General features: G+C 24.8%; 4 protein-coding genes across 4 annotated transcripts; 1 reads left to right on the top strand and 3 right to left on the bottom strand.

Annotated features, from left to right (window-relative positions):
• Window positions 1–436: 436 nt before the first annotated feature.
• On the bottom strand, window positions 437–10,238 carry LOC122502484 (protein RCC2 homolog). The gene is made up of 4 exons (XM_043612562.1): window positions 9,737–10,238; window positions 8,438–8,678; window positions 5,438–6,285; window positions 437–2,414 (listed from the first exon to the last, which is right to left on the bottom strand). The coding sequence occupies exons 1-4, from the start codon at window positions 9,950–9,952 to the stop codon at window positions 2,244–2,246; spliced, it is 1,476 nt and encodes a 491-aa protein (XP_043468497.1). The 5' UTR covers window positions 9,953–10,238; the 3' UTR covers window positions 437–2,243.
• Window positions 10,239–12,345: 2,107 nt separating this feature from the next.
• Window positions 12,346–18,471, bottom strand: LOC122502483 (heat shock protein 83-like). Its single transcript, XM_043612561.1, has 3 exons — window positions 18,080–18,471; window positions 17,568–17,686; window positions 12,346–14,779 (listed from the first exon to the last, which is right to left on the bottom strand). The coding sequence occupies exons 1-3, from the start codon at window positions 18,233–18,235 to the stop codon at window positions 12,883–12,885; spliced, it is 2,172 nt and encodes a 723-aa protein (XP_043468496.1). The 5' UTR covers window positions 18,236–18,471; the 3' UTR covers window positions 12,346–12,882.
• A 1,360-nt stretch (window positions 18,472–19,831) lies between these two features.
• LOC122502481 (gem-associated protein 2) lies at window positions 19,832–23,713 on the top strand. The gene is made up of 5 exons (XM_043612559.1): window positions 19,832–20,074; window positions 20,155–20,239; window positions 20,319–20,477; window positions 22,842–23,132; window positions 23,460–23,713. Exons 1-5 carry the CDS (start codon window positions 19,968–19,970, stop codon window positions 23,550–23,552), a joined length of 735 nt encoding a protein of 244 aa, XP_043468494.1. The 5' UTR covers window positions 19,832–19,967; the 3' UTR covers window positions 23,553–23,713.
• LOC122502482 (ubiquitin-like protein 4A) lies at window positions 23,537–26,811 on the bottom strand. Its single transcript, XM_043612560.1, has 3 exons — window positions 26,385–26,811; window positions 26,030–26,135; window positions 23,537–24,124 (listed from the first exon to the last, which is right to left on the bottom strand). The coding sequence occupies exons 1-3, from the start codon at window positions 26,430–26,432 to the stop codon at window positions 23,850–23,852; spliced, it is 429 nt and encodes a 142-aa protein (XP_043468495.1). The 5' UTR covers window positions 26,433–26,811; the 3' UTR covers window positions 23,537–23,849.
• Between the last annotated feature and the right edge of the window lie 1,102 nt (window positions 26,812–27,913).

The following is a 27,913-nucleotide window of genomic DNA, read 5'->3' as shown; positions in this document are numbered from 1 at the left end:
GCTATCATTTGTAACTTTTCTAAAAATATTTATAATTATTTTAGTGTTTTTAACTAAAATTCTTATTTATATTTATTTTTTATTCATAATAATTTATTGAATTTGATTAAAATTATAATTTTGCGTTGAGTTTTTTTTCTATTCTTGTTATGAAATTCATAATAAATAAATGTTTAAATGGAAATCATTTAATTCTTCTAAACAAATATAATTGAATTATTTCAAGAAATTTTATTTAAATTATTGAAAATAATTAAATTTTTACGAAAAAGTTTATAAATTTTTTGTTTAAATAATTCAATTATTCTTTCCTGAAATTTCATTAAAATAGTAGATATTGAAAATAATCCCCTTAAATCCTAATGGACTACGGGAATTTTGAAATAAATAAATAAATAAATAAACTGTATAGAAATAAATAAATGAAAACACTAGATTTCTAAAAAATTTGCATATTTTATTTTGTAACTACACTTTCGTACATTTTCTCGCTTGTTATTTAGAATAAATATTTTTTCGGTGCAAATTTTTGCCGCGAAACAATAAAAATATTTCTGAATTGAAATTGGAATGAAATTCTTCAGTTCTTTAAAAATAATCGATTACTGAACATCACGGCAGTTTTTATTTATTTTAACCTAGGCTTCGTATGTCAAATTTAATTTACATAAATTCTTAGTCATAGAGTACTATTGAACTGTACATTTATTTTTTTTTTATTATGTACCTAGGAAATTAAAAAACAAAAAAAAAAATTATCAATTGTGTAAAACTTTAAGAAACATTTAATTTAAAATGAATAAAATGTGTTAAATTAAAATATTAAGTATTAAGTTGTCTCCTTGTAAAGTATATAAGTATATTATTAAAAAATGAGATGTCGAATGTATAGCTCAATAGTAAATTTTTATAAGTACAAAAAAAAGGAAATTGATTATTTGGAAGAACAGGGTAAAACCTGTGCGAGTATAAGCTACATATGAATATCTGAGCAGAGGTTTAATACAAACGTATTTTAGTTCGTTATTTTTTTTCTCTCTGAGATTTGTTTTTTACAACAGTATTAATAATAGCAAAAAACGTTCTCTCAGAGAGTATATTTCGCAGTATGTAATTGAAAGTGATTTCGATGATTAAGGCTTACGGATTGAAGTCTATTGTCTCACCTTATAAAAATAGGTGATTTTTCAGTCGTTATATTCTTTAATTTAATATTAAAACAGAGTCTAACAAATGAATGTTTCAAGTACTTTTTTTATTTATAGAATTGAGATTTTCCATTTTTCTTGCTTTTACACTTTCTATAAATCGAAAAAGTACTTTCAAACACAAGTAAAAATATGGAAGGGAAAAATTTATATTCAACTTTAATGTCTAACAAAGGTCACAATTGCACAGAGAGAAGGAAAAGAAACAACTGTTCGGTAAGATAAGTTTTCCACAAATGGAAAAGAATAAATTAAACGTAAAACAATTTATCGTACAGATAAATAATTTATAAAATAAATAAATATAAATAATTTTTTTGGACAACATTTTCTTTCACTGTTAATGTTGCCTTCTCTCTCGTTATTGAATGTGACGTTGAAAAAAAAAATTATGAAACATGACAATTCAGGTACCAGCTTATAAAAAATTAAATAAATATCTAACTTTTTTTTTTAAAGAAGATTCTCTTTTAAATTTTCTCGGATTATATAGCTATTTTTTTTTTAATACAGATTGTGTCGCTTATTTATCAGTCAATTGATGTTACAAGAAACATTTTGTTTTATAATAGAAAAGTATTAAAATATACTTTTTATCTATCAGTTTGGTTGTTATATCCTGAGTTAAGAAAAAAAAATGAGATTCATTAGAAACGTTGAATGGAACAATATTAATGAAAGTGGACTTAATATAAATTTATACGGAATTACGGAGTAGTGAGATTTTTTAAAAATGGACGTTTCTTGTCAAGTGAAAAATCTTAGGCTAAGATTTTCATTTTATTATTAAATTCATCAATATTTTTTGTTTTTAAGACTAATAAAAAAATTGTTAATTTGGTTCTGATATATTCACTTTTTTTTCTTTTAGTTTCGACAAAAGTTCAATCCTTTTTCCTCGTACTTTTTTCAAAAACAATATTAGTTCTCTCAAGCTACTCGCCTATCAATTCCTTTTCGAAACAGCGTGATAACTTACGAATTTTAATTACAGTTCCTGTATTATGAAAAATGTGCAACAAGTCTTCTTGCACACTACACTGAATATTCCTGAAGTTTGTTTAGTTTATTTTTCTCCTCCTCCGATTCATCTCGGCAAATCATGAGAGTGTGCGCCATACCACAAGTAACAGCAGTTATGTACAATCCTTCAAGAGCTTTAACTTCCATTGGTGTCGTTGATGATTTTCGCATTTCTCCGAAACCCTGTAAATATCAATTTTTATTTTAAAACACTTCTCACTGATTTTTATCTTTTAAATATTTTATTATTCATTTGTCTATTTACTTTTTATAAACCTGTACTTATCATGGATAAAAATTAGAAATTAATGAAAAGGAATTTTTTAATAAAATTTACTAATATGTGACTCTTTATAAAATTCAATTATTTATCAATTATTAAATTACAGGCCTCGGATCGACTTTAACGAACAAAAAAAGTCGATTAAAAATAGAAAAAAAAGTCGAAAAAGTCGATTATTTAATTTAGTGTTGTCACAATTATTTATTTTCTATTTCCCTGATTCTTCACTGATTTCTAAATTCAATTAATCAAAAATTGTATAATTTTCCTAAATAAAATATTTAAATTTTAAATACTTCTTATTTCTTTTTTCGCCAAAAAATTCTAAATTCAATTGATCAAAAATTGTATAATTTTCCTAAATAAAATATTTAAATACTTCTTATTTCTTTTTTCGCCAAAAAAATAAAATTTCAAAAATTTCAAATTCTGAAATTTAATAATTTCTAAAAATTAAAACTACAACCCTTACAAGAATTCAATTTTTTTCTATAACTTTTAACTAAACTTCATTTCTAAATCAATTATCAATATTACTTTTTAATATTTTTCCGAAAGTTCTTCAAGAATTCAATTATTTAAATACAAAAATTCAATTTTTTATAATAATTGAAACCCGTTAATATTTCTTTTTAAAGATATTAAGGTAGAATATATTCAAAAATTTTAATAAACATAAATTCGTAAAATTAACTTATTAGAAATATTTCTAAATAATTTTTAAAAGACGCAATAGTTTTACAATTACATAACAATCAAAATTTTTTTTTCAAAAATTGAAATTTGGTAAAATCTTTTTAAATAATAATTTAAATTTAGTAAAATCTTTGATAAATAATTGAATTTTGCAAAGAGTTTTATTAAAATTATAGATGAATTAGAATTTTAATAAAATTCCAGAAAAAATTGAATTTTGCAAAGTTTTATTAAAATTTATGAAAATAATTGAATTTTTTAATAAATTTAAAAAAAAATCCTTAAAATTGAATTTAGAAAAAAAATTTTATTACAATTCCTAAAAATAATTGAATTTTTCAATAAATTTAAAAAAAATCCTTAAAATTGAATTTAGAAAAAAAATTTTATTACAATTCCTGAAAATAATTGAACTTTTCAATAAATTTAAAAAAAAATCCTTAAAATTGAATTTAGAAAAAAAAATTTATTAACATTCCTGAAAATAATTGAATTTTGCAACAAATTTTTTAAAAATTCCTGAAAATTGGATTTAGACAAAAATTTTATTAAAAATCATGAAAATAATTGAATTTTGCAACGAATTTTAATAAAATTCCTGATAATTAAATTTAGACAAAAATTTTATTAAAATTTTTGAAAATAATTGAATTTTGCAAAAAGTTTTATTAAAAATTATAGATGAATTAGAATTTTAATAAAATTCCAGAAAAAAAATTGAATTTTGCAAAGAGTTTTATTAAAATTCATGAAAATAATTGAATTTTTCAATAAGTTTTTTAAAAATTCCCGAAAATTGAATTTAGACAAAAATTTTATTAATATTTCTGATAATAATTGAATTTTGCAATAAATTTTTTTAAAATTCCTAAAAAATGGAATTTAGACAAAAATTTTATTAAAATTCATGAAAATAATTGTATTTTGCAACGAATTTTAATAAAATTCCCTAAAATAATTAAATTTTGCAAAAAAAAATTATGAAACAAATAAATATTTGAGTTTTTAAAAAATATTAAAAAGAATACTCAAATTTTTGATGAATTTTAATTATAAATAATTTCTCAAAAATTCTAAAGGGGCCGTCCATAAACCACGTAGCCCCATTTTTTGGGAATTTTGACCCCCCCCCCTCCCCCATGTAGTACGCTATTACATGTATTAGCGCCATTTTTTCCTCTTGTCGTAGTCAATTGCTTGACTCCCCCCTCCCCCTCAAGAGGCTACGTGGTTCATGGATGGCCCCAAAGTAGTAAATTTTAAAAAATTCTAAATTACTTTGTCAGAGAATTCCTTTTTTCAAAACTATTTTAATATTTTCATTTTTTATCGAATTTACACTTGAAGATTATTCATTAAAATTTTTAAAAATTGAATTACTTCCAAAATTTTAAATAAAAATTCTATAATAGTTAATTTTCAAAAAATATAATAAAATACTTGAAAAAAAGGATTTATTTTCAATTAACTATTTGAAAATAGTCGAAAAAAGTCGAAAAAAATCATAATATCCGAGGCCTGAAATTAAAATACTTTAAAAATTCGATTTGTTAAAAAGTTTTTGAAATTCTTTAACAAATTTAATTATTTTCAGTTGAATTTCCAATTTCTATTAATTCGATAATTTTTAAAAATTTATTTACTATATTTGAATCAGTGACTGATTTTTTACTATCAAATTAATTATTTTTAACTAATTTAAATTTAGAGAACATTATTAATATCTAGGAGGTTAAAGTTTTGAACGTTCAAATGAACGAAATTTATTTATTTCTTCTTCAAATTAAATTTTTATTACTATAATTTTGCGTCACTATTAAGCAAATTAATTATAATGTTTCTAAATGTAAAATTTGAGTTTTTAATTTGAATTGTAATCAATAATCTATGAAAATATTTTTAACAAAAAATATTTCGTTCATTTGAACGTTCAAAACTTTTTGTTCATTAATAGCTATAAAAATTGAAATAAAAAGCGATTTTGTAAAAACAAATTAAAATAATAAAACTTTTTTAATTTGGTGAAAAAATCCCCGATTTTGCATAAAATTCCTGGCTTATTCCCGGTTAGTAGACACCCTGGATATGTCAAAAAATCGAGACTGAAAATTTTCGGTAAAACAATGTTTCCATGAGGAAGCAAAAAAAATTATTTGAAAAATTAATATAAAATTGTCGAATAGGTGAACGAGGATGATGGCGAAAACTTTGAATAAGAATAACTCACCAATTCACCATACGTGGGACTACAACCCCAGGCAATAACCGACTCATCGGCGGCAACAACGACGCTAGTTTGCGAGCAGGCAACACATCTGATGTCCCAACCAGAGAGATCTTGAATCGGCTTGGGGTACATATTAGCCTCGCCGGTGCGCTTTGTCTGGCCAAACATCAACGCAGACCCATGAATATTGATAACAATACTGTAAGTACTTCCGCAGTGAACTGCACGCACACCTCGACTCGGCGGCTCCAGGAACTTGATCAGACGAGGCACTAACTCATCTCGTTGCTCATTGTGACCCAAGCGGCCGATTCCGCCGAAACCCCATGAGAAAGCACGATTCTTGCTGTCGATGGCGACAGTGTGATAATGCCCACAACTGAAGTCACTGATCTCAACGCGGTCTAGTGGCGTCACATGATTGTCCTTCCCCTTCTCCATATACAAGACAATGCGCTTCGGTGCTTTCTCAAAGTGAAAACCCATTTTCGTGCTGGTGATGAAGTACTTTCCGTCGGTGTTGTGACCCAATGCACCGTACTCGGGCGAACCGAACGAGTGCAATCCACCTTTGATGTCAAGGATCATTGAGAATTCGGCACCGCAGCCAATTTTCACTATGGGCGGACCGGAGTATTTCACTTTCGTTGCTGTCAGAACGTTGGGAATTGTTTTTCCTATTCCGCATTGACCTAGTTTATTATCGCCAGCCGCAAAAACTAATCCGCGACTGGTCAAAAATAAAGTGTGATTACGTCCGCATGCAGCGGCTATCACCGTGTGACCTTTCAAGCCCTCCACCTCGGTCGGCTCATCTCGACGTTTCATGTCTCCAACTCCCAATTGTCCTTAAATTCACAACAATAAACCAATTAATTTTATACGCTTCATTAATCAACTCAACAATCTTAACAAAATTGCACACAATCATTTAGATTTCAAAAAGTAAACTTATTTGAATTTGATTTGATTAACCATTTACAATTTATAACACTAACTTTTTCGTACGCTACGCCGAGCCTGGTCAATAATTTGAAAGTTTCCCAAACTGACAAAATCATTATTTTAAGAATATTGTTACTGTAATTTCTTCAAAATTATTTGTATCATTTCAAATCAATTGACATTTTCTAGAATTTTTCACTAAAATTCTACTTTAAATCAATAACATCAATTATTATTCAATTAAAATTTTTCAAAAAAATTAATTCTACAGAATTGTCAGTTAAAAGTACGAAAACCAATAATTTAATTTCTGCGAGAAATCAATTATTTAAATACAACTGGGTTGCCACAAATATTTAATTTTATTTTCCCCTGATTTCCAGACAAAATTTTCACTTTTTCCCTGACCCTAAAGAATATTCTAATTCACTCTAAAAATTATTAAATACTCAAAAATTGTAAATTGTAAAATTATTCAAAAACATCAATAACTTCTTTTTTAAATAAATATTTAATCATTATTATTTTTTCGTAGGAATTAAAATTCAACAAAACATAAAGAAGGCGATCGTCTTCTTCATGTTTTGTAATAATTTAAATTACTATAACTTTTATAAAAAAAAGTTAAGTATTTACAAAAATCCTAATAAAATCCTTCGCAAGAATTCAATTATTTTTACAAATAGTAAAATTTCTCAAAAAAATTCAATTATTTAAAATAACTGTAATAAAATTCGTTGCAAGAATTCAATTATTTTCATAAATAATAAATCGATTACTCGAAAATTCATTTTTAAATCAATTTTTATTAGAAAATTCTAGATGAATTCAATTATTTAAATTAAAAAATCAATAATTTATTGAATAATTGAATGTTTGTTAAAATTGAATTCTCATAAAGAATTTTATCAACAAACTTTTAAATAATTGAATTCTTTTGACAAATTTTAATAAAATTTTTAAGAATAATTACATTTTTCGAGGAATTCGATTAAAATATTGTATCAAAAATAATTAAAATCCTGCGATGAGTTTTATTATTTTATTATTTTGAAACTAATTTAATTCTTCCAACGAATTTTATTCAAGTTTATAAAAATAACTGAATTTCTGTGAAGAATTTTATTATTTATATAAATAATTGAATTCTTACAACGAATTTTATTCAAGTTTATAAAAATAATTGAAATTTCGGTAAAGAACTTAGTTAATTTTTTTTTAAATAATTGATATTTTTCGAAAAATTTTATGAAATTTTGTATTTTAAATAATTGAATTCATGTGAAAATTTTATTACTTATGAAAATAATTGAATTATTTCGAAGAAATTTATTTAAAATTTTGTAAATAATTGAATTTCTGTGAAATTTTACCAAGAATTTTATTAAAATTTTTAAAAATAATTTAATTTTGAAGAAGAATTTTTTTATTTATAAAGATAATAATTGCGATTTTGACGAGAATTTTGTTTAAATTTTTGAAAATAATTGAAATTCTGCGAAGAATTTTTTTAACTTTTGAAAATAATTGAATTTCTGGAATCATTTGTAACCTTTCCCTGACCTATGGCAACCCTGAACAACTTTTGAAAATATTTAATTTCTTTTAAGGAATTTAATTAAAATTTTAATGAAATTTATTATATTAAAGAATTTTATAACAATTTTTGAAAATAATTGAAAACTTTTTGAAGAATTTTATTAAATTTTTTAAGAATAATTGAATTCCTGAGAAGAATTTAAGTAATAATCTTTGAAAATAATTGACTTCTTCAGAAAAAATTAAAAAAAATTTTTGACAATAATTTAATTCTTGAGAAGAATTTTCCTATTCCTATTAGAAAAGAATTTGATTAAAATTCCTTAGAATAAATGTTTAGTACACAAAATTGGTTCTAAATTAATCCGTTCTAATAAAATTTTACTACGGATTAGAAAAATGATATAAAAAGAGAAATACAAGAGATGAGGAAAAAGGTAAAAACGGTAAAAAAGAAACAAATCATCCACTTTACGCATCGACTTTGATTATTTTTTATCAAAAAAGGAAAGTTACCTTTTTCATTTCTGCCAAACGCTAAACATCTGTTGTCCTCAGTGACAATAATGTTATGAGCAGCTGCAGAAGCCGATGCAACTAATCTTACACGGGCTCCATTTAAGTTTTTAAATGTATGTGGAACCCATAAACTTTTTCCTACGTTGCCCTTCGCTCCTTTCGGTGGTGCTTTTCGTCCCACCAAATCCCAGTTTGTCAGTCCACACATGATCAATGTCCCCGGTTTGCCCCATCCGCCCTGAAAAATATTTTCTGAATTAGAAATGAAAAAACTTACAATTTTTTTACTATTTGTAAAACGGCAAAAAGATAATAAATATCTCTTTCTGCCTTCGTAAGTATCAAAAGTTTTTCAATATTTTCAGGTTGGTCACAAGTTTCAGTTTATCAATTTTCCTGACGAAAGTTTTTTTACAGGAAAATATGAAAGTTCACAGAAAACAAGTAAAAATTAATAAAATTTAATAATTCAATTATTTTTTACAATTTTCAACTAAACTTCATCTCTAAATCGATTACTTTTTAATAATTTTTCTAAAGTTCTTCTAGAATTCAATTATTTAATTACAAAACATCATTTTTTTTTGTAATAGTTGTAACTGTTTTTTTTTTCTTAATTTCAAAAAAAAAATTATACTAAAGAAATTCTTACAAATAATTTTTTAAAAATATTACTAAATAATTTTTGAATTATAGGTTTTCAATAAACCTATAATTTTCAATTATAGGTACAGAATTAAAAAATTTCAAAAATATTTTTCTAAATTAAAAATTCCAATTCGCTAAGTACAAATAAAATCTCAAAAGAAAATATCGATTTCAAAATTATAAAATTGTATCTAGCACATTTTATAAGAACAAATTTAATTTGATTTCCACTTTAAATTATATTTCATCGAAAAACATAATATTTCTCTGCACTAAAATGGAAAGATTAAATATATTGTAATGAATTCATATATTTATGCGTCGAGTTTTTATACATTCATATTTATACCTGTTCATAAGTATCAAAAACATTTTTTTCGGCTTTTAAAATGTACTTAATAATACAAATAGAAATGTTGACAAATAATAAAATAAACTTTCAATTATTTTCATTAGTAAACTCTAATTATTAAAAAAAAAATAATAAAGACGCTTTCCCAGGAAGCAAAAAAAAACCGTTAGAATTCTGAATAGAAAAAAAAGACGAGATAAAAATCATTAAATCATATAACGCTGACAGGAATGGAATAAAGCGAAGGAGAGGTAAAATTTATAGGAAAAAGAAAAAATTTGAAAGAAATTTTGTACCTCGGGAGCGGGTAATTCTGGAATAGTTGAAATGTCGGTATTATCCTCCTCTTCAACATCGGCACCATCCTCGCCGTCGACTGTGTTGGTGCCGGTTTCAGCTTCCTCAACCTCCGACTCATGATCACTCGAGATATCTTCCTCGTCATATTCAGTCTTGCGTGTTTTTGCACGAGGCTTCTTATTTGGCGCGGTTTTCCTTTTATTAGAAGACATACTTTTTTTTCTCTTCAATTGACGAAAAAATGTGATTCCGATGGATTATTTTTGAAAGAAAAAAAATTCTTAAACAATTTTCAAAGGACGCAACACAAATGACATTTAACGATGTAATATGGCGGGTAAGAACCTTGCGTCGCGCGTCACGATTCCCTTTCCCAAGGATAATATAAAGCTCTCTGAAAATTCACCGTGGAATATGACTCGACGAGCGAGTTGCTTTATGGCCCCTTCTTCGAAGCCGATGAGCATCAAGCATTGGCGTAGAAAAAAGATAACCCTCCACTTTACGGAAGCGCCTATACGCCACTGTAACCGAATCCCGTATGTGTGCATAAAGTAAGGTACAAATACAAGAATTGCGTGCGAGGGACCCCCTTAGGCTAGCTGAAATTCCCTAGAATAGAATTAATTGCGAGCGAGCCTACCCCTTAGGCTAGCTGAAATTCGTTAAAATTAAACGACTGTGTGAAAAGGAGGTTATGTTTTCTTTCCTGAAACATTAATTAAAATTAATTTTTTTAAACATTTCTTTTTCACAAATTGAAAAAAAGAAATCTTGTGAGGTAATAAGTTAAATTTATTTGGAAAAAAAGTAAAATAATTTTGAAGTTAAATTGATAATGTGTCTACAATTATTCTGATCCATTTTACAAAAAGAAAATTAGTTGTGTTATTTATGGGAAATTTTAAACATGAAATATTTATATTTTTTTAATATATACATACAAATATGTAAGTTAAAACAAAATCGAATTTTAAAAAACAGACCATTGTAGAAACTATTTAATAAGAGTTGAAAAATTATTAATAAATTAATTAAACATAACTTTTTTACAGAGCTAACAATTATCAATTTAACCTCAAAATTATTTTACTTTTTTCCAAATAAATTTAACTTATTACCTCACAAGATTTCTTTTTTTCAATTTGTGAAAAAGAAATGTTTAAAAAAATTAATTTTAATTAATGTTTCAGGAGGCTCGCTCGCAATTAATTCTATTCTAGGGAATTTCAGCTAGCCTAAGGGGGTCCCTCGCACGCAATTCTTGTATTTGTACCTTACTTTATGCACACATACGCGATTCGGTTACAGTGGCGTATAGGCGCTTCCGTACCACTTCCACAAACATTATACTTTTTATTATGGCCGATTCCTAAAGTTTATTCTTTTTCCAAATTTTTGTGAAGGAAAGAATTATTATTTTATTTTCATACTTTTTAATTATTAAACAACGGTAGGTTCAATAAACAAAATTACTTCTCTTGATATTAAAAAAGAAGGTTCTTTTAATTCATTTGTTCATCTCTGAAAAGAATTGTATAACTTTTGAGGTTAGAAAAGTTATATTTTAAGTAGTGGCGGGATTTTTTAAGTTTTTATCGTTTTTATAATAATTGTTCAATTAATTACAAAAATTTTAATAAAATCTAATTCAAGAATTCAATTATTTTTAGAAATAATGAAATTTTCGCTGAAATTGAATTATTTTAAATACAATTTTAATTGAATTCCAGGGAAAATTCAATTATTTTTAAACATTTTTTTTAAATTCTTCTAAAGAATTCAATAATATCAAAAAATAGTAAATTTTTCATAGGAATTCAATTTTTTTAAATACAATTTTAATAGAATTCTTCTGGAAAATTCAATTATTTTTTTAAATTTTGCAAAAATTGAATTCTTTGTTGAAATAATAAATTTTCACGTAAGGATTTAATTTTTAAAAAAAGTTTTAAGAAAATTCTATTCAAGAGTCGAATTATTTCAGAAACAATTAAATAGTCGATTTACTGAAAATCATTGAATTCTTGTAAAGTTTTTATAAAAAAATTTGAAAATAATTGAATTCATTTCAAGAATTTTATCAAAATTTTTTTCAATAATTGAATTCTTTCGAGAAAATGTAATTAAAATTGTATTGAAAATAATTTATTTCTTGGGAAAATTTTTATTAAAATTCTTTTAAAATAATTGAATTTGTTTAATATTCTTAAAAATAGTGGAATTTATTTAAATAATTTTTACAATAATTTTTAATAATTGTCATAAAATTCTTTGCAAAAATTCAATTTAGGAATAAAATAAAAAATCTTTGTAAAAAATTCAATTATTTTTATATAAATAATAAATTTTATTCTTATTAGGATTTTACTTATTTTCAATATAATTTTAATTGATATTTTTGAAAATTTCAATTATTTTGAAATTTTTTATTAAAAATTGATTTAAAAATGAATTCATTAATTAATTAATTAATTAATTAATTAAACAATTTAATTTCCGTTTTTTAATCTTGAAAAGTCGGGAATTTGAAATGAGCAAAATATTTAAATTAAAATTTTGTAAATTGAAAAAGGTGACGAGAGTTGCAAAAGAAAAGAAACAATTTCTTCCGAACATTTTTCATTTATTGATCACGAAATTATATTTATAACGACCTTACACTAGAATAATTTAACTTATAGTAAATTAAACTAAATGTGCGAATGGAATGATTAATGAATACGGAGATTGCCAACTATTTAAAATTCCCCATTCTATTTTTTCGTTTGCTTTAAATTGATTGAGTTAAAATTTTAATTATTCAGCAATTTTCATAAATACGGAAAAAAATCTTCAGCTGGAACAGCGATAAGTTTCACTTATCAGCGAAAGTATTTATTGAAAACAGAAAAAATTTCGCCAATTGCAGGCAAATTTGTAACTGTTCCAGGTACAGATTCTTTTCCGCATATTTCTTGAAAAAAAAAATTTTTCACCTGAAACAGCGATAATTTTTACTAAAATAGCCGAAGTATTTATTGAACAAAGAAAAAATTTCGCCAATTGCAGTTAAATTTGTAGCTGTTCCAGGTAAATTTTTTTCTAAAATGAATGAATTATTTTTCGAAATGAATCAATTATTTCTCGAAATGAATTTGATTTAGTCAACTTCCTCCATTCTCGATGCCTCTTCGGACTCGCCTTCCAATGGTGGAACGTCAGAGTCAATTTTCTCCTCCTCAATCATTGGCGAGTCGTCGTCCTCGAGTCCAAGACCGAGTCTGATCATTCTGTAGATCCGCGACGAGTGAACTTGAGGATCTTCGAGTGCGAAACCGGAGGATAAAAGAGAAGTCTCGAAGAGGAGCATGACTAGGTCCTTGACTGCCTTGTCGTTCTTGTCGGCGTCGATCTTCAGCCTCAGGTTGTTCATGATCGGATGGTCGGGGTTGATCTCGAGGTGTTTCTTCGCCGCCATGTAGCCCATGGTGGACGTGTCGCGCAGGGCCTGCGCCTTCATGATCCTCTCCATGTTCGCGGTCCAGCCGTACTGTGAGGTCACGATGCAGCAGGGCGAGTCTACGAGTCTATTCGAGACGACGACCTTTTCCACCTTCTTGTCGAGAACGTCCTTCATCACCTTGCAGAGATTCTCGAACCTCGCCTTGTCCTCCTCGAACTTTTTCTTCTCGCTCTCGTCCTCGGGCAGCTCTAAACCTTCCTTCGTCACCGAGACGAGCTGCTTGCCGTCGAACTCCTTGAGCTGTTGCACCACGTACTCGTCGATCGGCTCCGTCATGTAGACAACTTCGAACCCACGTTTCTTGACTCGCTCCACGAAGGAGCTGTTCGACACTTGGTCCTTGCTCTCGCCGGTGATGAAGTAGATATGCTTCTGACTCTCCTTCATTCTTCCGACGTAGTCTTTGAGGGAACACATCTCGTCCCCTGAAGCCGATGTATGATATCTCAGCAACTCCCCAATTTTCTTTCTATTCTGACTATCCTCATGAATACCCAGCTTTAGATTCTTACTGAACTGCTCGTAGAATTTCTTGTAGTTCTCCTTGTCCTCCGACAACTCTTCAAAAAGTTCCATACACTTCTTAACTAGATTTTTTCTAATAACTTTTAGAATTTTATTCTGTTGGAGCATTTCGCGAGAAATATTCAGAGGCAAATCCTCACTGTCAACCACCCCTCTCATGAAATTCAGATACTCCGGTATCAGTTCCTCGCAATTGTCCATAATAAACACTCGCCTCACGTACAACTTAATGTTATTTTTCCTCTTCTTATTCTCGAATAAATCGAACGGCGCACGTCGGGGAGCGAAAAGAAGGGCACGAAACTCGAGTTGTCCCTCAATGGAAAAATGCTTCACAGCCAAATGATCCTCCCAATCGTTCGTCAAACTCTTGTAAAATTCTCCATATTCCTCCTGTGTAATATCATCGCAATTTCTCGTCCAGATCGGTTTCGTTTTATTCAGCTCCTCATCCTCGGAGTACTTTTCCTTAATTGTTTTCTTCTTCTTCTTTTCGTCCTTGCTCTTTTCCTCGTTCTCATCCTCGCCGACGTCTTCAATTTTCGGCTTTTCATCCTCATTCTCCTTCTTCTCGGCATCGTCGTCTTCTTCGTCTTCACTCAGTTCCTTGTCCCTCTCCTTCTCAACGACAAGTTTGATGGGATAGCCGATAAATTGTGAATGTCTCTTGACGATCTCTTTGATCTTCGACTCCTCGAGATATTCGCTTTGGTCTTCCTTAATGTGGAGAATGAGTTTCGTTCCACGACCGATTGGCTCACCGTTGTCCTGTCGCACTGTGAACGAACCACCGGCTGACGATTCCCACAGATATTGCTCGTCGTCATTGTGTTTCGAGATGACTGTCACCTTGTCGCAGACCAAGTATGCCGAATAGAAACCAACGCCGAATTGACCGATCATCGAAATATCCGCACCAGCTTGAAGAGCTTCCATGAAAGCTTTCGTTCCTGATTTCGCAATCGTTCCCAAATTGTTGACGAGGTCGGACTTTGTCATCCCAATTCCCCTGAAAAATAATAAACAAATTAAATAATATTTTCTTTTTGAGAGAATTTCCACTACTTTTAAATTCGCTAATTTTCAAAAAAATTTCAAAAAAATCAATTATTTAACATTTTTATACAATTCTTCACAATAATTCAATTACTCTTACTAATAATAAAATTTTCCATAAAAATTCAATTTTTTAATTAAACAATGATTAAATAATTTTTAATTTTAATAACTTTTTGATTAAATTATAAGCATGAATTTAATTATTTTCATAAATAATAAAACTCGTCGAAAAATTTCAATTATTTTTAATACTAATTTTAAATTAATTAATCGAAAAATTCAATTATTTTCACAAATAAAGTTTTCCACGCAAGAATTCAATTATTTAAAATAAAATTTTCATCATATTTATTATATTTCGAAAAAATTAATTATTTAAAACAATGTTCATAAAATTCTTATGAAGAATTCAATTACTTTCAAAAATAACAAAATTTTACAACAGAAATTCAATTCTTTTTAAACATTTTAATAAACTTTTCCGCAATAATTCAATTATTTTCAAAAATAATAAAATTCTTCTCTGTAATTCAATTATTTTTGAGAATTATAATAAAATTCATAGCAACTATTCAATTATTTTCATAAATAATAAAATTCATAGCAGGATTTCAATTATTTTTAATACAATTTTACAGGAACTGCTCAAAAAATGTAATTATTCTTAAAAACCTAATTTCAATTCCTCGAAAAAATCAATTATTTCAAGAAAAGGTTTTTTAAAAATATTTTTTGAAATGATTGAATAATTATTTTTAAAAAATTAATAAAATTATTCGAAAGAAATTAATTGTTTTAAATATTTTTTTGGAATGATTCAATTATTTTTTTAAATTTTAATAAAATTTTTTCTAAGAATTCAATTATTTCCACAAATAATTTTTCGAAAGAATTCAATTATTAAAGATAAATAAGAAAATTACTCCCGAAAATTCATCTATTTTGAGGTATTTTAATAAAATTCTTTTCAAAATTCAATTATTTTCATGAATAACAATTCTCATCACAATAATTCAATTATTTTTAAAAGTAATAAATTTCTTCTTGGAAATTCCATTATTTTAAAAAATTCTTATAAATCGTTCGCAAGAATTTAATTATTTATAAATATATTTTAAATTGTTTCATGAATAATAAAATTCGTATCAGGAATTCAATTTATTAGCAGGCTAAGGAAAAAGTAAATATTTTTTATGAAAATTAAAAAAAAGTCAGGAAAATAAAAAATATGGAATGGAATTTTTGTTAATTTTGTGAAATGAATAAAACGAGTTTTTTTTACATTAAAAAAAAATGACAATAACCCACAAAAATTAATTTTCAAAACAAACAAAATGAATGCAGAGAATTTGCTAACGGAAAGGAAACTTACGATTATTATATTAGAAATTAAAAACTTCAAATAATTAAAAAAAAAAAAATGCCACTTAACTTTTTGGAAAAAAATTAATTCCACAGAATTCTTAATTAAAATTATGAAAAGTTCAAATTTTTAAAGATTTTAATTTAAAACTCTTTTCAAAATTCAAATATTTCTAAAAATTAACGCTTTCAATACTCAATTATTATAATTGAAAATTTTAATTGAAATACATTTTTAAATCAAAATTTATTAGAAAATTCTACGAAAATTCAATTATTTAAATACAAAAATAATTATTTTATTATATTGAATATTTCTTAAAATTGAATTTTTTTGACAAATTCTAATAAAAGTTTTAAGAATAATTTCATTTTTAGAGAAATCTGATGAAAATTGTATTAAAAATAATTAAAATTCTGCGCTAAGAATTAATTATTAAAATTTTTGAACATAATTAATTCTTAGCCCAGAATTTTAATTATTTTTAATACAATTTTCATCAGATTTCTCTAAAAATGAAATTATTCTTAAAAATTTTATTAGAATTTGTCAAAAGAATTCAAATTTTGACGAGAATTTTTGTAAATTTTTGAAAATAATTGAATTTTTGAGACGAATTTTATTAAAATTTCTTTTGAAATAATTCAATTCTTTTGTGAAATTCTATTGAAATAGTAGAAATTGAAAAAAATTCAATTTCAATTTCAATTTGATATGAAAATATCAAATTTCCAGAATTACTACAAAATCTAAAGTTTTTAACTATTTCAATTGTTGTGTAAAAATGAATAATAATAAATAAATTTATTTTATTTAAAAAATAATTAAACTTAAAATAATAATTATGAAAAATTACATTTCTGAGAAATTTTAATTTAATTTTTTAGATAGGGTTCATAATTTGTGTTAAGAAATTGTGTAAAAGACAACTGAATGTTTATAAAAACAAGTAATTGATAATTTTTTAAATCATTGAAATTTTCTCGAATTCCATTAAAAATAATGGAATTTTTAAATATGTTATTGAAATTTTTGAAAATAATTGAGGGAAATTCATTATAGTAATTAATATTATTTTTAAAATAGATAGTCAACCTTCAAGTTTTTAAATGAAATTCTTGCTTCTAAAAAGGGATTTTTTTTTCTAAAATTGTCTTATAAAATTTGAAAAAATTTTTAAACATTAGATAAAAATTTTTGTAGTTTAAAAAACTGTAAACTTAAATTAATTAAATTATACTAAAAATGAAAAACATTTAACACTTTGAAATAAACATTTTCACTAATACAAATTTTTTTAAATTTTGCATCCAGCAAATTCAGGAGAAATAAAAAATATTTTACAGTTGAAACATTAGTTATAATTCATACTTACGAGTCAATAATTGTGAGTGTTCTGTCATTTTTGTTAGGGATGAGTTTAATGTACAATTCCTTGCAAGCGTCGAGCTTCGATGGGTCTGTCAAAGATTCATACCGGATTTTATCCAAAGCCTGAAAGAAAGTCATAAAATAAAAAATGAATTTTAATTTAATTTTAATAATAATAAATAATTTAATTAAAAATTCTAATTCAAGCGGTGGATTTTTTATAAAATATACATTAAATGAAATATTTTGTTCATATTGTTTTTCTTTAATTGAAACGTTATTCATATATATTTGCATTTTAATTTTATAAATGAAAATTTCTTTGACTTTTTTCTTTTCAACTATTTATTAAGTTATTATATTTTGGTGTTCATTTTTACCTAATTATTAATTTATATTATTTCTTTATTTATTATTAACCCGGAATGTTCTAAACAAATGTAGAATTTCAACATTTGTCATCGCGATGATTTTTCGATGAAAAAATATTTAAAGAATAAAGAACAGTATACTTACATCAGAAGAGTTTGAAATTAATTCTCGTAGAAAAATTTCTTTATTTGAGTAGAATGTGTTGATGATTAAACTCATTAATTGAGCAATTTCTGCTTGAAATGCATAAGTTTCAACATCATCATCACCACCGTCTGACATGGTGACGTCTTCCGGCATTTTCGTTCTTTTGCAAATTTCTCTTTCAGTATAGAAAAAATAATTGCACACTTATCACTTAATTATTAATTGATATTCAGTTATAATTTGTATTTTATTTTTAATCACTGACATGCAATCATGCAATATCGATGAGAGAAAATAAAAAGTTAACACACTCGCTTTACGTCAGTTTCGCACGAATTCACAAGTTGGAATATTGCTCCTCCTTGCGGCGCATTCGATTTTATCAACTGAGGAACTTTCTAGAAGTTGACGATCGGAAATCCTCGCTTCACTTCTAGCAACTTCTAGATAATTCTATCAAGTTCCAGACTGTTTAGAAAATTTTTTCTAATTGTTTCAATCTTTTCTTGACTTGAAATTATAATAAATATTTCTATCGCGAATTAATAGATATTTTTCAATTTGAATCAAATTGGGTTAGATTTATTTTTAAACATTATTTAGGATATATAATGAAAGTACTTTTGACTATTTTATAACCGGAAGCTCGTCGGAAGAGGAATTCAGAACAAAATTCTTTAGAAACATCTAGAATATGTCAATGATGTCAATCAAAGAAAACGAAGAAAACTATAGATGAAAAAATAAGAAGGAAAACTAATTTTACTTTGGCGAATATAATTCTAATTTTTCCCCCTTCTAGAATTCTTTGACTATTTTGAATAAAAGTAAAAATGATAATTAATATGGGTCACGTATTTTTTTTTTTTTTTGTGAAATCCGGTTAAAATCAATACTTTGCAGCTTTGCAGTTATTTCCTTCCAAACCGTTGAATAATAAAATCAAATCAAGCAACATTGCTCTGTAATATTACTGTAAGGTATCAGACTAACCGCAAAATACTGTTTGTTTTAATTAGATTAAACATTTTATTACTTAAATTTGATGAAAAATTAATAATAAAATACTTTACAAAATTTTTTCCAAGCTTATTGTGCAACGTTGCGGCATCATTATACGGTAATATTGACGCAACGTTTCCAAGTAATATTCCGACAATATTGCATTATAATGTTGCCGGAAGGTTGCCGTGTAAGGTTGGGGTAACCTAGCCGTGAAATATGGCGGAGGTGGGAAATATTAAGCTTTTAATAACGTTGCGGCAACATTATCGTGCAACATTGCCAACATTGCGAGGCAACATTGCTGTACAGACAAAATAAAAGTTAGTCCTATATCATAATTTCGTAATTTATAAGAAAAAGACAAATTAAATTTTAAATTCGTTTTGGATTTAATTTTGAACATTTAAAACGATTGAAAGTTGCATTTGAACAAAAATTACAATTTTCTGTCAATAAGAAACATTTGTTAAATTTTAGGTTATGTTACTTAAATCATTCAATCATTTATTATTGACAAAAAAATTTTTATTTTTATTCAAATATAACCTTAAATTGTTCAAAATGCTCATAAGAGCGAAAAGAACAACAATATCTAGCTATCTCTCTTGCACTCATTATTTTCAGCTTCGGGTTTAGGCTGCGTCAGGCTGCGTTTACATGCTTGCGTTTTGTGTCGTGAAAAAAAATTTAGAAGTGTTGTGCAGGCATCTTTAGGGAAATGTTGGTGCAAAATGTAGAATTCCCTTAACTTTTATTTGTCTAACTCTACTCAACCCTGTTTGTAAATAAACAAATCTTCATGAAGACAGCATGTTTGACAGCTTTTCAAAATTAAAAAAAATTTTTTAAAAATGATAGAAATACCTAAAAAATCTAAAAAATGACTGAATCTTTAAAGGAACCTGTATTGTTTGCAGGTGAAATTGATGAAAATATTAATCTTTCATTGCCTGCAACTTCTGCTGAAGAATACATCAACCAAGTAATGTAAGAATAACCTCCTTACTTTTTCAAAACAAAATTGTTGAATTAGAAAAAAATAGTATTAATAGAAATTTATTTATTAGAATTGAAGCCAGAAGATGTGAAAGCGTTGTTGTGTCAGAAATTGACGAGACAAAATTGAAGAAACCGACTGTGAATATAAAAACTGTAAGTCTGGTTTTAACAAAATTTGACTTTCATTTTGCTTTTTATCGTACATTTTTGTAAATAATTTAAAAATGAAAAGTTAGCAGGATGCACTGAAGCCCCGGCAAGCTTAGGTCCATCATTAGAATGGCAAAAGTGTCAAGTTGATGATTTTTCGAAAATCAGACTCTACATTGCAAGGGTAAGAGACGAAATACAAACTTGCAAGCGGAAATGGAAACCTCCAGCTCTGAAATTGGTAAAAAGTTTTTCATTTTTTAAATTAAATCGTCCAATGTAAAGAAAAAACTTTACGAAATTTAGTATTTTAATTTTCCAATAAAGAGAAGCAATTATGCTTTTATTAATAATAAAAGTCAAAACATCGACTTGAGTAAAAATTAAATTCAACTTCAAAACCTTGTTCAATTTAGTGGATAACTGAATTCTTTTCCCTGTAAGAAGAGCTGAATTCTTTAAAACGATTCAATTATTTTCAAAAAATATTAGAAATTCAATTATTTTCAATATCTCGTCTTTTCATTACAAACAAAAGAATTCAATTATTTTAAATAAATGGAGAAAATTCATACAAAATTCAATTATTTTCATAAATAATAAAATTTCCACAGGAATTCAATTAATTTAAAATAGCATTTTCAAAAAAATTTCGAAAAAATCAAATATTTAACAAAATCTATATACAATTCTTCATAATAATTCAATTACTTCCACTAATAATAACATTTTTCATAGAAATTAAATTTTTTAAAAAAAAATTTTGATCAAATTCTAAGCAAGAATTAAATTATTTTCATAAATAATAAAACTCATCGAAGAATTTCAATTATCTTTAATATTATTTTAAATTAATTAATTGAAAAATTCAATTATTTTCACAAATAAAGTTTTCCAGAAGAATTCAATTATTTAAAACAAAATTTTCATATTTATTATATAACGAAAAAAAAAAATTATTTAAAACAATGTTTATAAAATTCTTATGAAAAATTCAATTACTTTCAAAAATAACAAAATATTTCACAGAAATTCAATTCTTTTTTAACTTTTTAATAAAATTTTTCGCAATAACTCAATTATTTTCATAAATAATAAAATTCTTCTCAGGAATTCAATTATTTTTGAAAATTCTAATAAAATTTTTACCCAACTAGGTATTCAATTATTTTCATAAATAATAAAATTTATTCATAGCAAGATTTTAATTATTTTAAATACACTTTTACAAGAATTGTTCAAAAAATTTAATTATTCTTAAAAATTTAATATCATTTTCTCGAAAAAATCTGTTTTTTAAAAAAATTTTTTTTTAATTTTGGATGAATTCAATTATTTACAAACATATTAGAGTTTTTTTTACAGGAATTCAATTATTTTTATAAATAGCAAAATTTTTCGTCAAAAATTCAATTATTTTAAAAAATTCAAATAATATCCTTTGCAACATTTCAATTATTTTTAAAAATTTTTCGCAAGCAATGTTTTTAAATATTTACTATTTTCATCAAATTTATCAACAGATTTAATTATAGAAAAAACTTGTTGATACAATTCTTACGAAAAGATTCAATTATTTTCATAAATAATAAAATTTCACTTACGAATTCAATTATTTTCATCGCAGAATTTCAAATATTTTTAATATAATTTTAAATAAATTCCTTGAAAAATGCAATTATTATTAAAAAATTTATTAGAACTTGAGGAAAGAATTCAATTTTAAGAAACATTCAATTATTCAATAAAACAATAAAATTTGTTGCAATAATTCAAATATTTTCATAAATAACATTTAATTCGTCGCAGAAAACCAATTATTTTCAAAAAATTTTAAGTAATTTTGCAAAAGAATTCAATTAGCTTGATAAACATCAAAATCGCATAAATTCTTCCCATAAAATCAATTATTCTAAGGAATTTTAATAAAATTCTTTTCCAAAATTCAATTATTTTGATAAATATCAATATTCATCACAAGAATTCAATTCTTTTGAAAAGTAATAAAATATTTTGCAGAAATTTAATTATTTTCAAAATTTTTTTAAAAATTCTCGTCAAGAATTAAATTATTGTCAAAAATTTTTTAAAAATTCTTCTCAAGAAGTAAATTATTTTCGAAAATTTTAATAAATTAAATTCTTCTCAGGAATTCAATTATTTTTTAAAAATTTAATAAAACTCTTCAAAATGTTTTCAATTATTTTCAAACATTGTTATAAAATTCTTTAATATAATAAATTTCATTAAAATTGTAATTAAATTCTTTAAAAGAATAATTTGTAAATAAATTTAATAAAACATTTTTTTGAGTATTAATAATTTTTAGAGTGAATCAGAATATTCTTCAGGGTCAGGGAAAAAGTGCAAGTTGTGTTTGGAAATGAGGGAAAAGTCAGGGAAAAATAAAGTTAAATTTTTGTGGCAACCCTGTATAAATAAATTATATTTTTATCTTTATTTAACCAATTTTTATGGTCCTCTAAAAGTCCCCTATTTTTTAATTTTCAGTCCCTTTTTCCCCTAAAATACTTTTTAGGGGCACAGTGAAGCCTAGGAGTAGAAAAACGTGAAAATTACTAAATTTATAGATATACTGTTTCAGCCTAATGTCGGTGAAGAGAAAGAATGGATAAAATTTCTTTCCGATTCTAATGATGGGACATGTGAAACTCTCGTGCCCACTTTAGACATTGTTCTGGCAATAAATCAGCCAACCATTGAAAACTTGTTGGAATATCTCGTGGACTCAGTTGTCGAACAAGGAATTATTCAGTTTCATATTGGACGATGGATATACGTTTTTCTAGTTGCTCTAGAATTACCAGTGAACCCCGACATGTGTTCCTGTTTACGATCCCTGGCCAGGATATGCTCAGTCATTAGAGCTAATGAGGTAATTATTCTTGATACAACAAAAAACTAAATTTTAAGTTTAATCAGATTTAGGGTTCCGATCGAAGAAACGGTTATAATTTTTTAAGACTCAAAATTCTCCGCTTCTGCATTAAAAAAGGATTTTAAATTTTTACTTCTTGTGAGCATTTCGTAAGACTTGTATAAAGACTACGAAAAAGTTCCTCAAAAATTGTGATTTAAAATCTGTTTTTTATTTGTTTGACAATAATTTTTAGTTGAAAAAAATTTTATTTATTTTTAAAAATTGAAAATTAAGCTGAAATTTAGACACTAGATTAATCCTTTGATATTAAATTAATTTCAGACAACGCCCAATGCATCTCAAGTGAATACATTGAATTTAATGATTTGCTTGGTTGCAAGGTATTTTCGACAACTTGATTTAGCAGATCAGTAATTCATTTATTGTCGTGTAAAAGCTTATGTAATAATTTCTATTTTGTACAATAAAATATAAATCTATTTCTACTTTCTTAAAAATTTGTTACTGCACTTAATGTCTGACGTACACAATTGAGTTGTATGCCTTAATAATAAATACATATTTTAACTGTAAAATTGTGTTTCTTCCTCTTAAAAGTCTGAGACAGAAAATAAAAATTACCAGACGCAATTATTTGATGGCAATAAATTAACTCGATCGGAAAAAAATTGACAGTATCGGAGTAGTAACAAGTCGAAAAAAGAAGGGATTTTATTTTAAGTCCTGATCTTGCATCAGTGCAGTTGCAAGTCTCTCGAAGTCGTCGTAACTGCAATTCTCCACTTTACTTTTCAGGTCTTCTATTATATCGTCCGCTATTAATTCTGATTCAGATTCTGTATAATAGCGTCGAAGAACCCTTGTCATTTCGGTTTTTAGGAGGTGCATACTTTTCAAAATTTCCGGCACTGGATAACTTTTCTTTATTATTAAATTCAACTTGCTGCCATCCTTAATTCCTGGATAGAAGCTCAGTGGATTGTGATCTGAAATTAAATGTTTCTGTTATGTAAAAATTATTTTACAAATTAAAAATCATTATTTTCAAAAATTTAGATAAAATTCATCGAAACAAATTATTTTTATGAATTGTATACAATTCATAAAAATAATTTATAAAATCCTCCGCAAAAATTCAATTATTTTCATAAATAAGAAAATTCTTCGCAAAATTAAAATACTTTCACAAATAAAAAAATTCTTCAAAGGAATGCAATTATTTTCAAATAAAAAATAATAAAATGTTTCGAAGAAATTCAATTTATTATTTTCAATACAATTTTAATAAAATTTCTCGAAAGAATACAATTATTTTTCAAAATATTATTTAAATTTAATTATTTTCAAGAGTTTCAATAAAAATTCAATTATTTTCAACAATTCTGATAAAATTCTTCGAAACAATTCAATTATTTTTTAAAAATTGTAAAATTCTTGGCAAGAATTCAATTTTTTTGTAAATAAAATAAAATTCTTCTGAGAAATTAAATTATTTTTAATACAATTTTAATAAAATTCTTTGTAAATTTCAATTATTTTCAAAAATTTCTAATTAAAATAATTTAAAAAATTACATTATTTTTGCGAAATTTAATGAAATTCTTAAAAAAAATGTAATTATTTACAAAAATTTGAATCTAATTGTTTAAAAAAATTTTATTTTCTATGAATTATTTTAATATAATTTAATAGGAAAATTATTAATTACAATTAATTTTAAACACGATTATTTTAAAAACTTAAAAGAAAATCTTCATAAAATTCAATTACTTTCAAAAATTTCAGTAAAAATTAAATATTCGAAGAAATTCAATTATTTAAAAAAATTTTAACGAATATCTCGTTAAGAATTTAATTATCTTTATAAATAGCATAATTTTTCGCCAAAAATTTTATTTACTTTCAAAAATTTAAATAAAATTCTTTGCAAAATTTAAATTATTTTCAAAAGTTTTTCGCAATTCAATGGTTTTCAATATTTTCTATTTTCATAAAAAGCAAAAGAATTATTTTGATAAACAACAAAATTCTTCCCACAAAATTAATTATTTTAAGGAATTTTAATAAAATTCTTTTCGAAAATTCAATTTTAATAATTATTAAAATTCATGTTACAAGAATTTAATTCTGTTGAAAAGTAATAAAATGCAGAAATTAAATTATTTTCAAAATTTTTGAAATATTCTCGTCAAAAATTAAGTTATTTTTATAAATAGTTTGCGAAATTCTCTTCAAGAATTTAATTATTTTTAAAAATTTTAATGAAATTCTTGGCAAAATTTCAATTATTTAAACGAAATTTAATAAAATTTTTCGCATTAATTTAAAGATATATTCATAAATTATTATTTAAATTTTTCTCGAGAATTCAATTACTTTTAAAAATTTTAATAAAATTCTTGAGAAAGTTTTCAATTATTTTCAAAAATTGTTATAAAATTCTTCAATCAAATAAATTTCAGTTAAATGTAAATTAAATTCCTTAAAAGAAATTAAATATTTTTAAAAGTTGTTGATAAAATTCTTAGTAAAAATTAAATTTTAAGAAACATTTAATTATTCAATAAATTTTCTATATTTGCATTTAAATAATTGAATTCTCGTAGAATGTTTTAATAAAAATTAATTTAAAAATGAATTTCGAAGAAGTTATTGTTGTTTTCGAATAATTTTACAATTAAAGAAATTCTTAAATAAATGTCTTAGAACATTTTTCTCAGTATCTAATAATTTTTAGAGTGAATCAGAATATTCTTTAGGGTCAGGGAAAAAGTTAAAATTGTATCTGGAAATCAGGGGAAAACAAAGTTAAATTTTTATGGCAACCCTGTCAATATTAATTTATTTTTTCTTTCCTTTCATAAAAACAAAATGAAATTGTTAATAAATACCATCTAATGTTTTGCCAGTGAGAAGTAATTTTTGTTGAGGCACATCAATTCCTAAAAGAGTGCTGACTTTGTGCTTCAGTTCCAAAACCGTTTCGGAAGGCAGAATCTACATTGTAATTATTAAAATATTATTATTTAATTAATTTTAGTGTATAAAGCACTTTTCATTATCATTTTTAGGTAAAATTTAAGTTTCCGGTATCCTCACCTGTTCGATTAATAAATTGAAAGGACGACATTTTCAAGTTACAAATAATTCGTGATTTTAAGAAGTACAATAAGAGGTAAAATTAAAAAATGCTTTCAAAAATTATTTTTTCAAAATATATAAATTAAAGGTATATTGATCACTTACGTCAACCACGCATTGCTTTCCTTGAAGAATTTTCACCGTGACTTTCATGTTGTCGATTATATTCGGGGTGTATAAAAATTAAATTAAAGTTTAAAGTCACCGTTATTTAGTGAGCGATAATTCTAATGAAAACGATGAAATTCTAATCATTTTAGGTAAAATGTAGTCGTTTTCAATTCATAGTTTTTGAAACTGACAGCTAATAAACTATAGACCAGAGGCTTAGTACCTCTTATCACTTGAACAAAAAAAAAAATTCGGAGAATAAAAGAAATATCACAAACACTTTTCTGCAAATAATTCAAAATTTATAAATTGGCAAAGTTTTGAATAATTTTATAAAAAATGTGTAAAAAAAATTAATTTTGAAGTACTTTTTGGAGCACAAGGTAATGTATTAAAAATGTCTATGAGGATGAAGATGAAGCCGAATTCACTTGTTGTGAAAATGTCCTCCTGAAAATTGATCAGAAGGTAAGAAGCGTGTATTTGATTGGTGGAAAGTTTCTTAAGAGCCAATGAAATTTGTTGCTGCGGACAAGTTGTATTTTTTTGTCCATAAATATAAAATTTTCAACATTGTGAAATTTCTTTTACGCAATTTTTGTTAAAAATAAAATACCTAAACTTAGTGACATTAGATTATTTAAAATCTTTAATTTTTTACTAAAATAAAATAATTAAATTAAATAATTAAATTTTACAAAGAATTCTTTTAAAATCTTTGACAATAATTGAATGTTTGTGTGGTATTTTATTAAATTAAAAAAAAAATAATATTGAATTCCTAAAAAGCATTTTATTATTTATGAAAATAATTGAATTCTTGAGAACGATTTTATTGGAATTTTTTAAAATAATTGAATTTCCAAAAAGAAATTTATTACTTTTAAAAATAATTGAATTCTTGTGATAAATATCGTTATTTATGAAAATAATTGAATTTTCGGAAATAATTTTGTTATTTTTATCGACATAATTGAATTCTTTCGAAGAATTATTTATTTAAATAATTGAATGTTTAGGAAGAATTTTATGAAAATCTAAAAGAATAATAGAATTATTTGAAAAAAGTTTAATTCAAATTGTGTTTAAAACAATTCAAACAATTTTTTTTAAATATTTGAAAATAATTGAATTCCTGTGAAAAATTCTAATATGTTTATAAATAATTAAATTCTTCCAAAGAATTTTAAAAAATATTTTTTTTTAAATAATTTATTTTTTTTGAGGAATTGAAATTAAATTTTTAAGAATAATTACATTTTTTAACCAATTCCTGTAAAATTGTATTATAATTTTAATATTTATGAAAATAATTGAATAGTTGCTAAGAAATTTATTAAAATTTTCAAAAATAATTAAATTCCTGAGAAGAATTTTTTTATTTACGAAAATAATTGAATTATTGCGAAAAATTTTATTAAAATGTTTAAAATAATTTATTTTCTGTGAAAAATTTTGTTATTTTTGAAAATAATTTAATTTGTCATAAGACTTTTATAAATATTGTTAAAAATTATTCATTT

This window comes from Leptopilina heterotoma, unplaced genomic scaffold (genome assembly GCF_015476425.1).
Source record: "Leptopilina heterotoma isolate Lh14 unplaced genomic scaffold, ASM1547642v1 Lhet_232, whole genome shotgun sequence".
Lineage (NCBI taxonomy): Eukaryota > Metazoa > Arthropoda > Insecta > Hymenoptera > Figitidae > Leptopilina > Leptopilina heterotoma.
Note: the sequence above shows the minus strand (reverse complement) of the source record. Positions and strands in the feature narration are given on the sequence as shown.

Excerpts from the sequence above, each read along its gene's own strand:
- LOC122502484 (XM_043612562.1), bottom strand. The coding sequence starts at position 9,952 with ATGTCTTCTAATAAAAGGAAAACCGCGCCAAATAAGAAGCCTCGTGCA. Across the intron at positions 8,679-9,736 it reads CAGAATTACCCGCTCCCGAG|GGCGGATGGGGCAAACCGGG; the intron begins GTACAAAATTTC and ends AATATTTTTCAG. Across the intron at positions 6,286-8,437 it reads GTTTGGCAGAAATGAAAAAG|GACAATTGGGAGTTGGAGAC; the intron begins GTAACTTTCCTT and ends TGTGAATTTAAG.
- LOC122502482 (XM_043612560.1), bottom strand. The coding sequence starts at position 26,432 with ATGAAAGTCACGGTGAAAATTCTTCAAGGAAAGCAATGCGTGGTTGAC. Across the intron at positions 26,136-26,384 it reads GAAAGCAATGCGTGGTTGAC|ATTCTGCCTTCCGAAACGGT; the intron begins GTAAGTGATCAA and ends ATTACAATGTAG. Across the intron at positions 24,125-26,029 it reads CACTGGCAAAACATTAGATG|ATCACAATCCACTGAGCTTC; the intron begins GTATTTATTAAC and ends ATTTAATTTCAG.
- LOC122502483 (XM_043612561.1), bottom strand. The coding sequence starts at position 18,235 with ATGCCGGAAGACGTCACCATGTCAGACGGTGGTGATGATGATGTTGAA. Across the intron at positions 17,687-18,079 it reads TAATTTCAAACTCTTCTGAT|GCTTTGGATAAAATCCGGTA; the intron begins GTAAGTATACTG and ends ACTTTCTTTCAG. Across the intron at positions 14,780-17,567 it reads ACACTCACAATTATTGACTC|GGGAATTGGGATGACAAAGT; the intron begins GTAAGTATGAAT and ends ATTATTTTTCAG.
- LOC122502481 (XM_043612559.1), top strand. The coding sequence starts at position 19,968 with ATGACTGAATCTTTAAAGGAACCTGTATTGTTTGCAGGTGAAATTGAT. Across the intron at positions 20,075-20,154 it reads GAATACATCAACCAAGTAAT|AATTGAAGCCAGAAGATGTG; the intron begins GTAAGAATAACC and ends TTTATTTATTAG. Across the intron at positions 23,133-23,459 it reads CAGTCATTAGAGCTAATGAG|ACAACGCCCAATGCATCTCA; the intron begins GTAATTATTCTT and ends AATTAATTTCAG.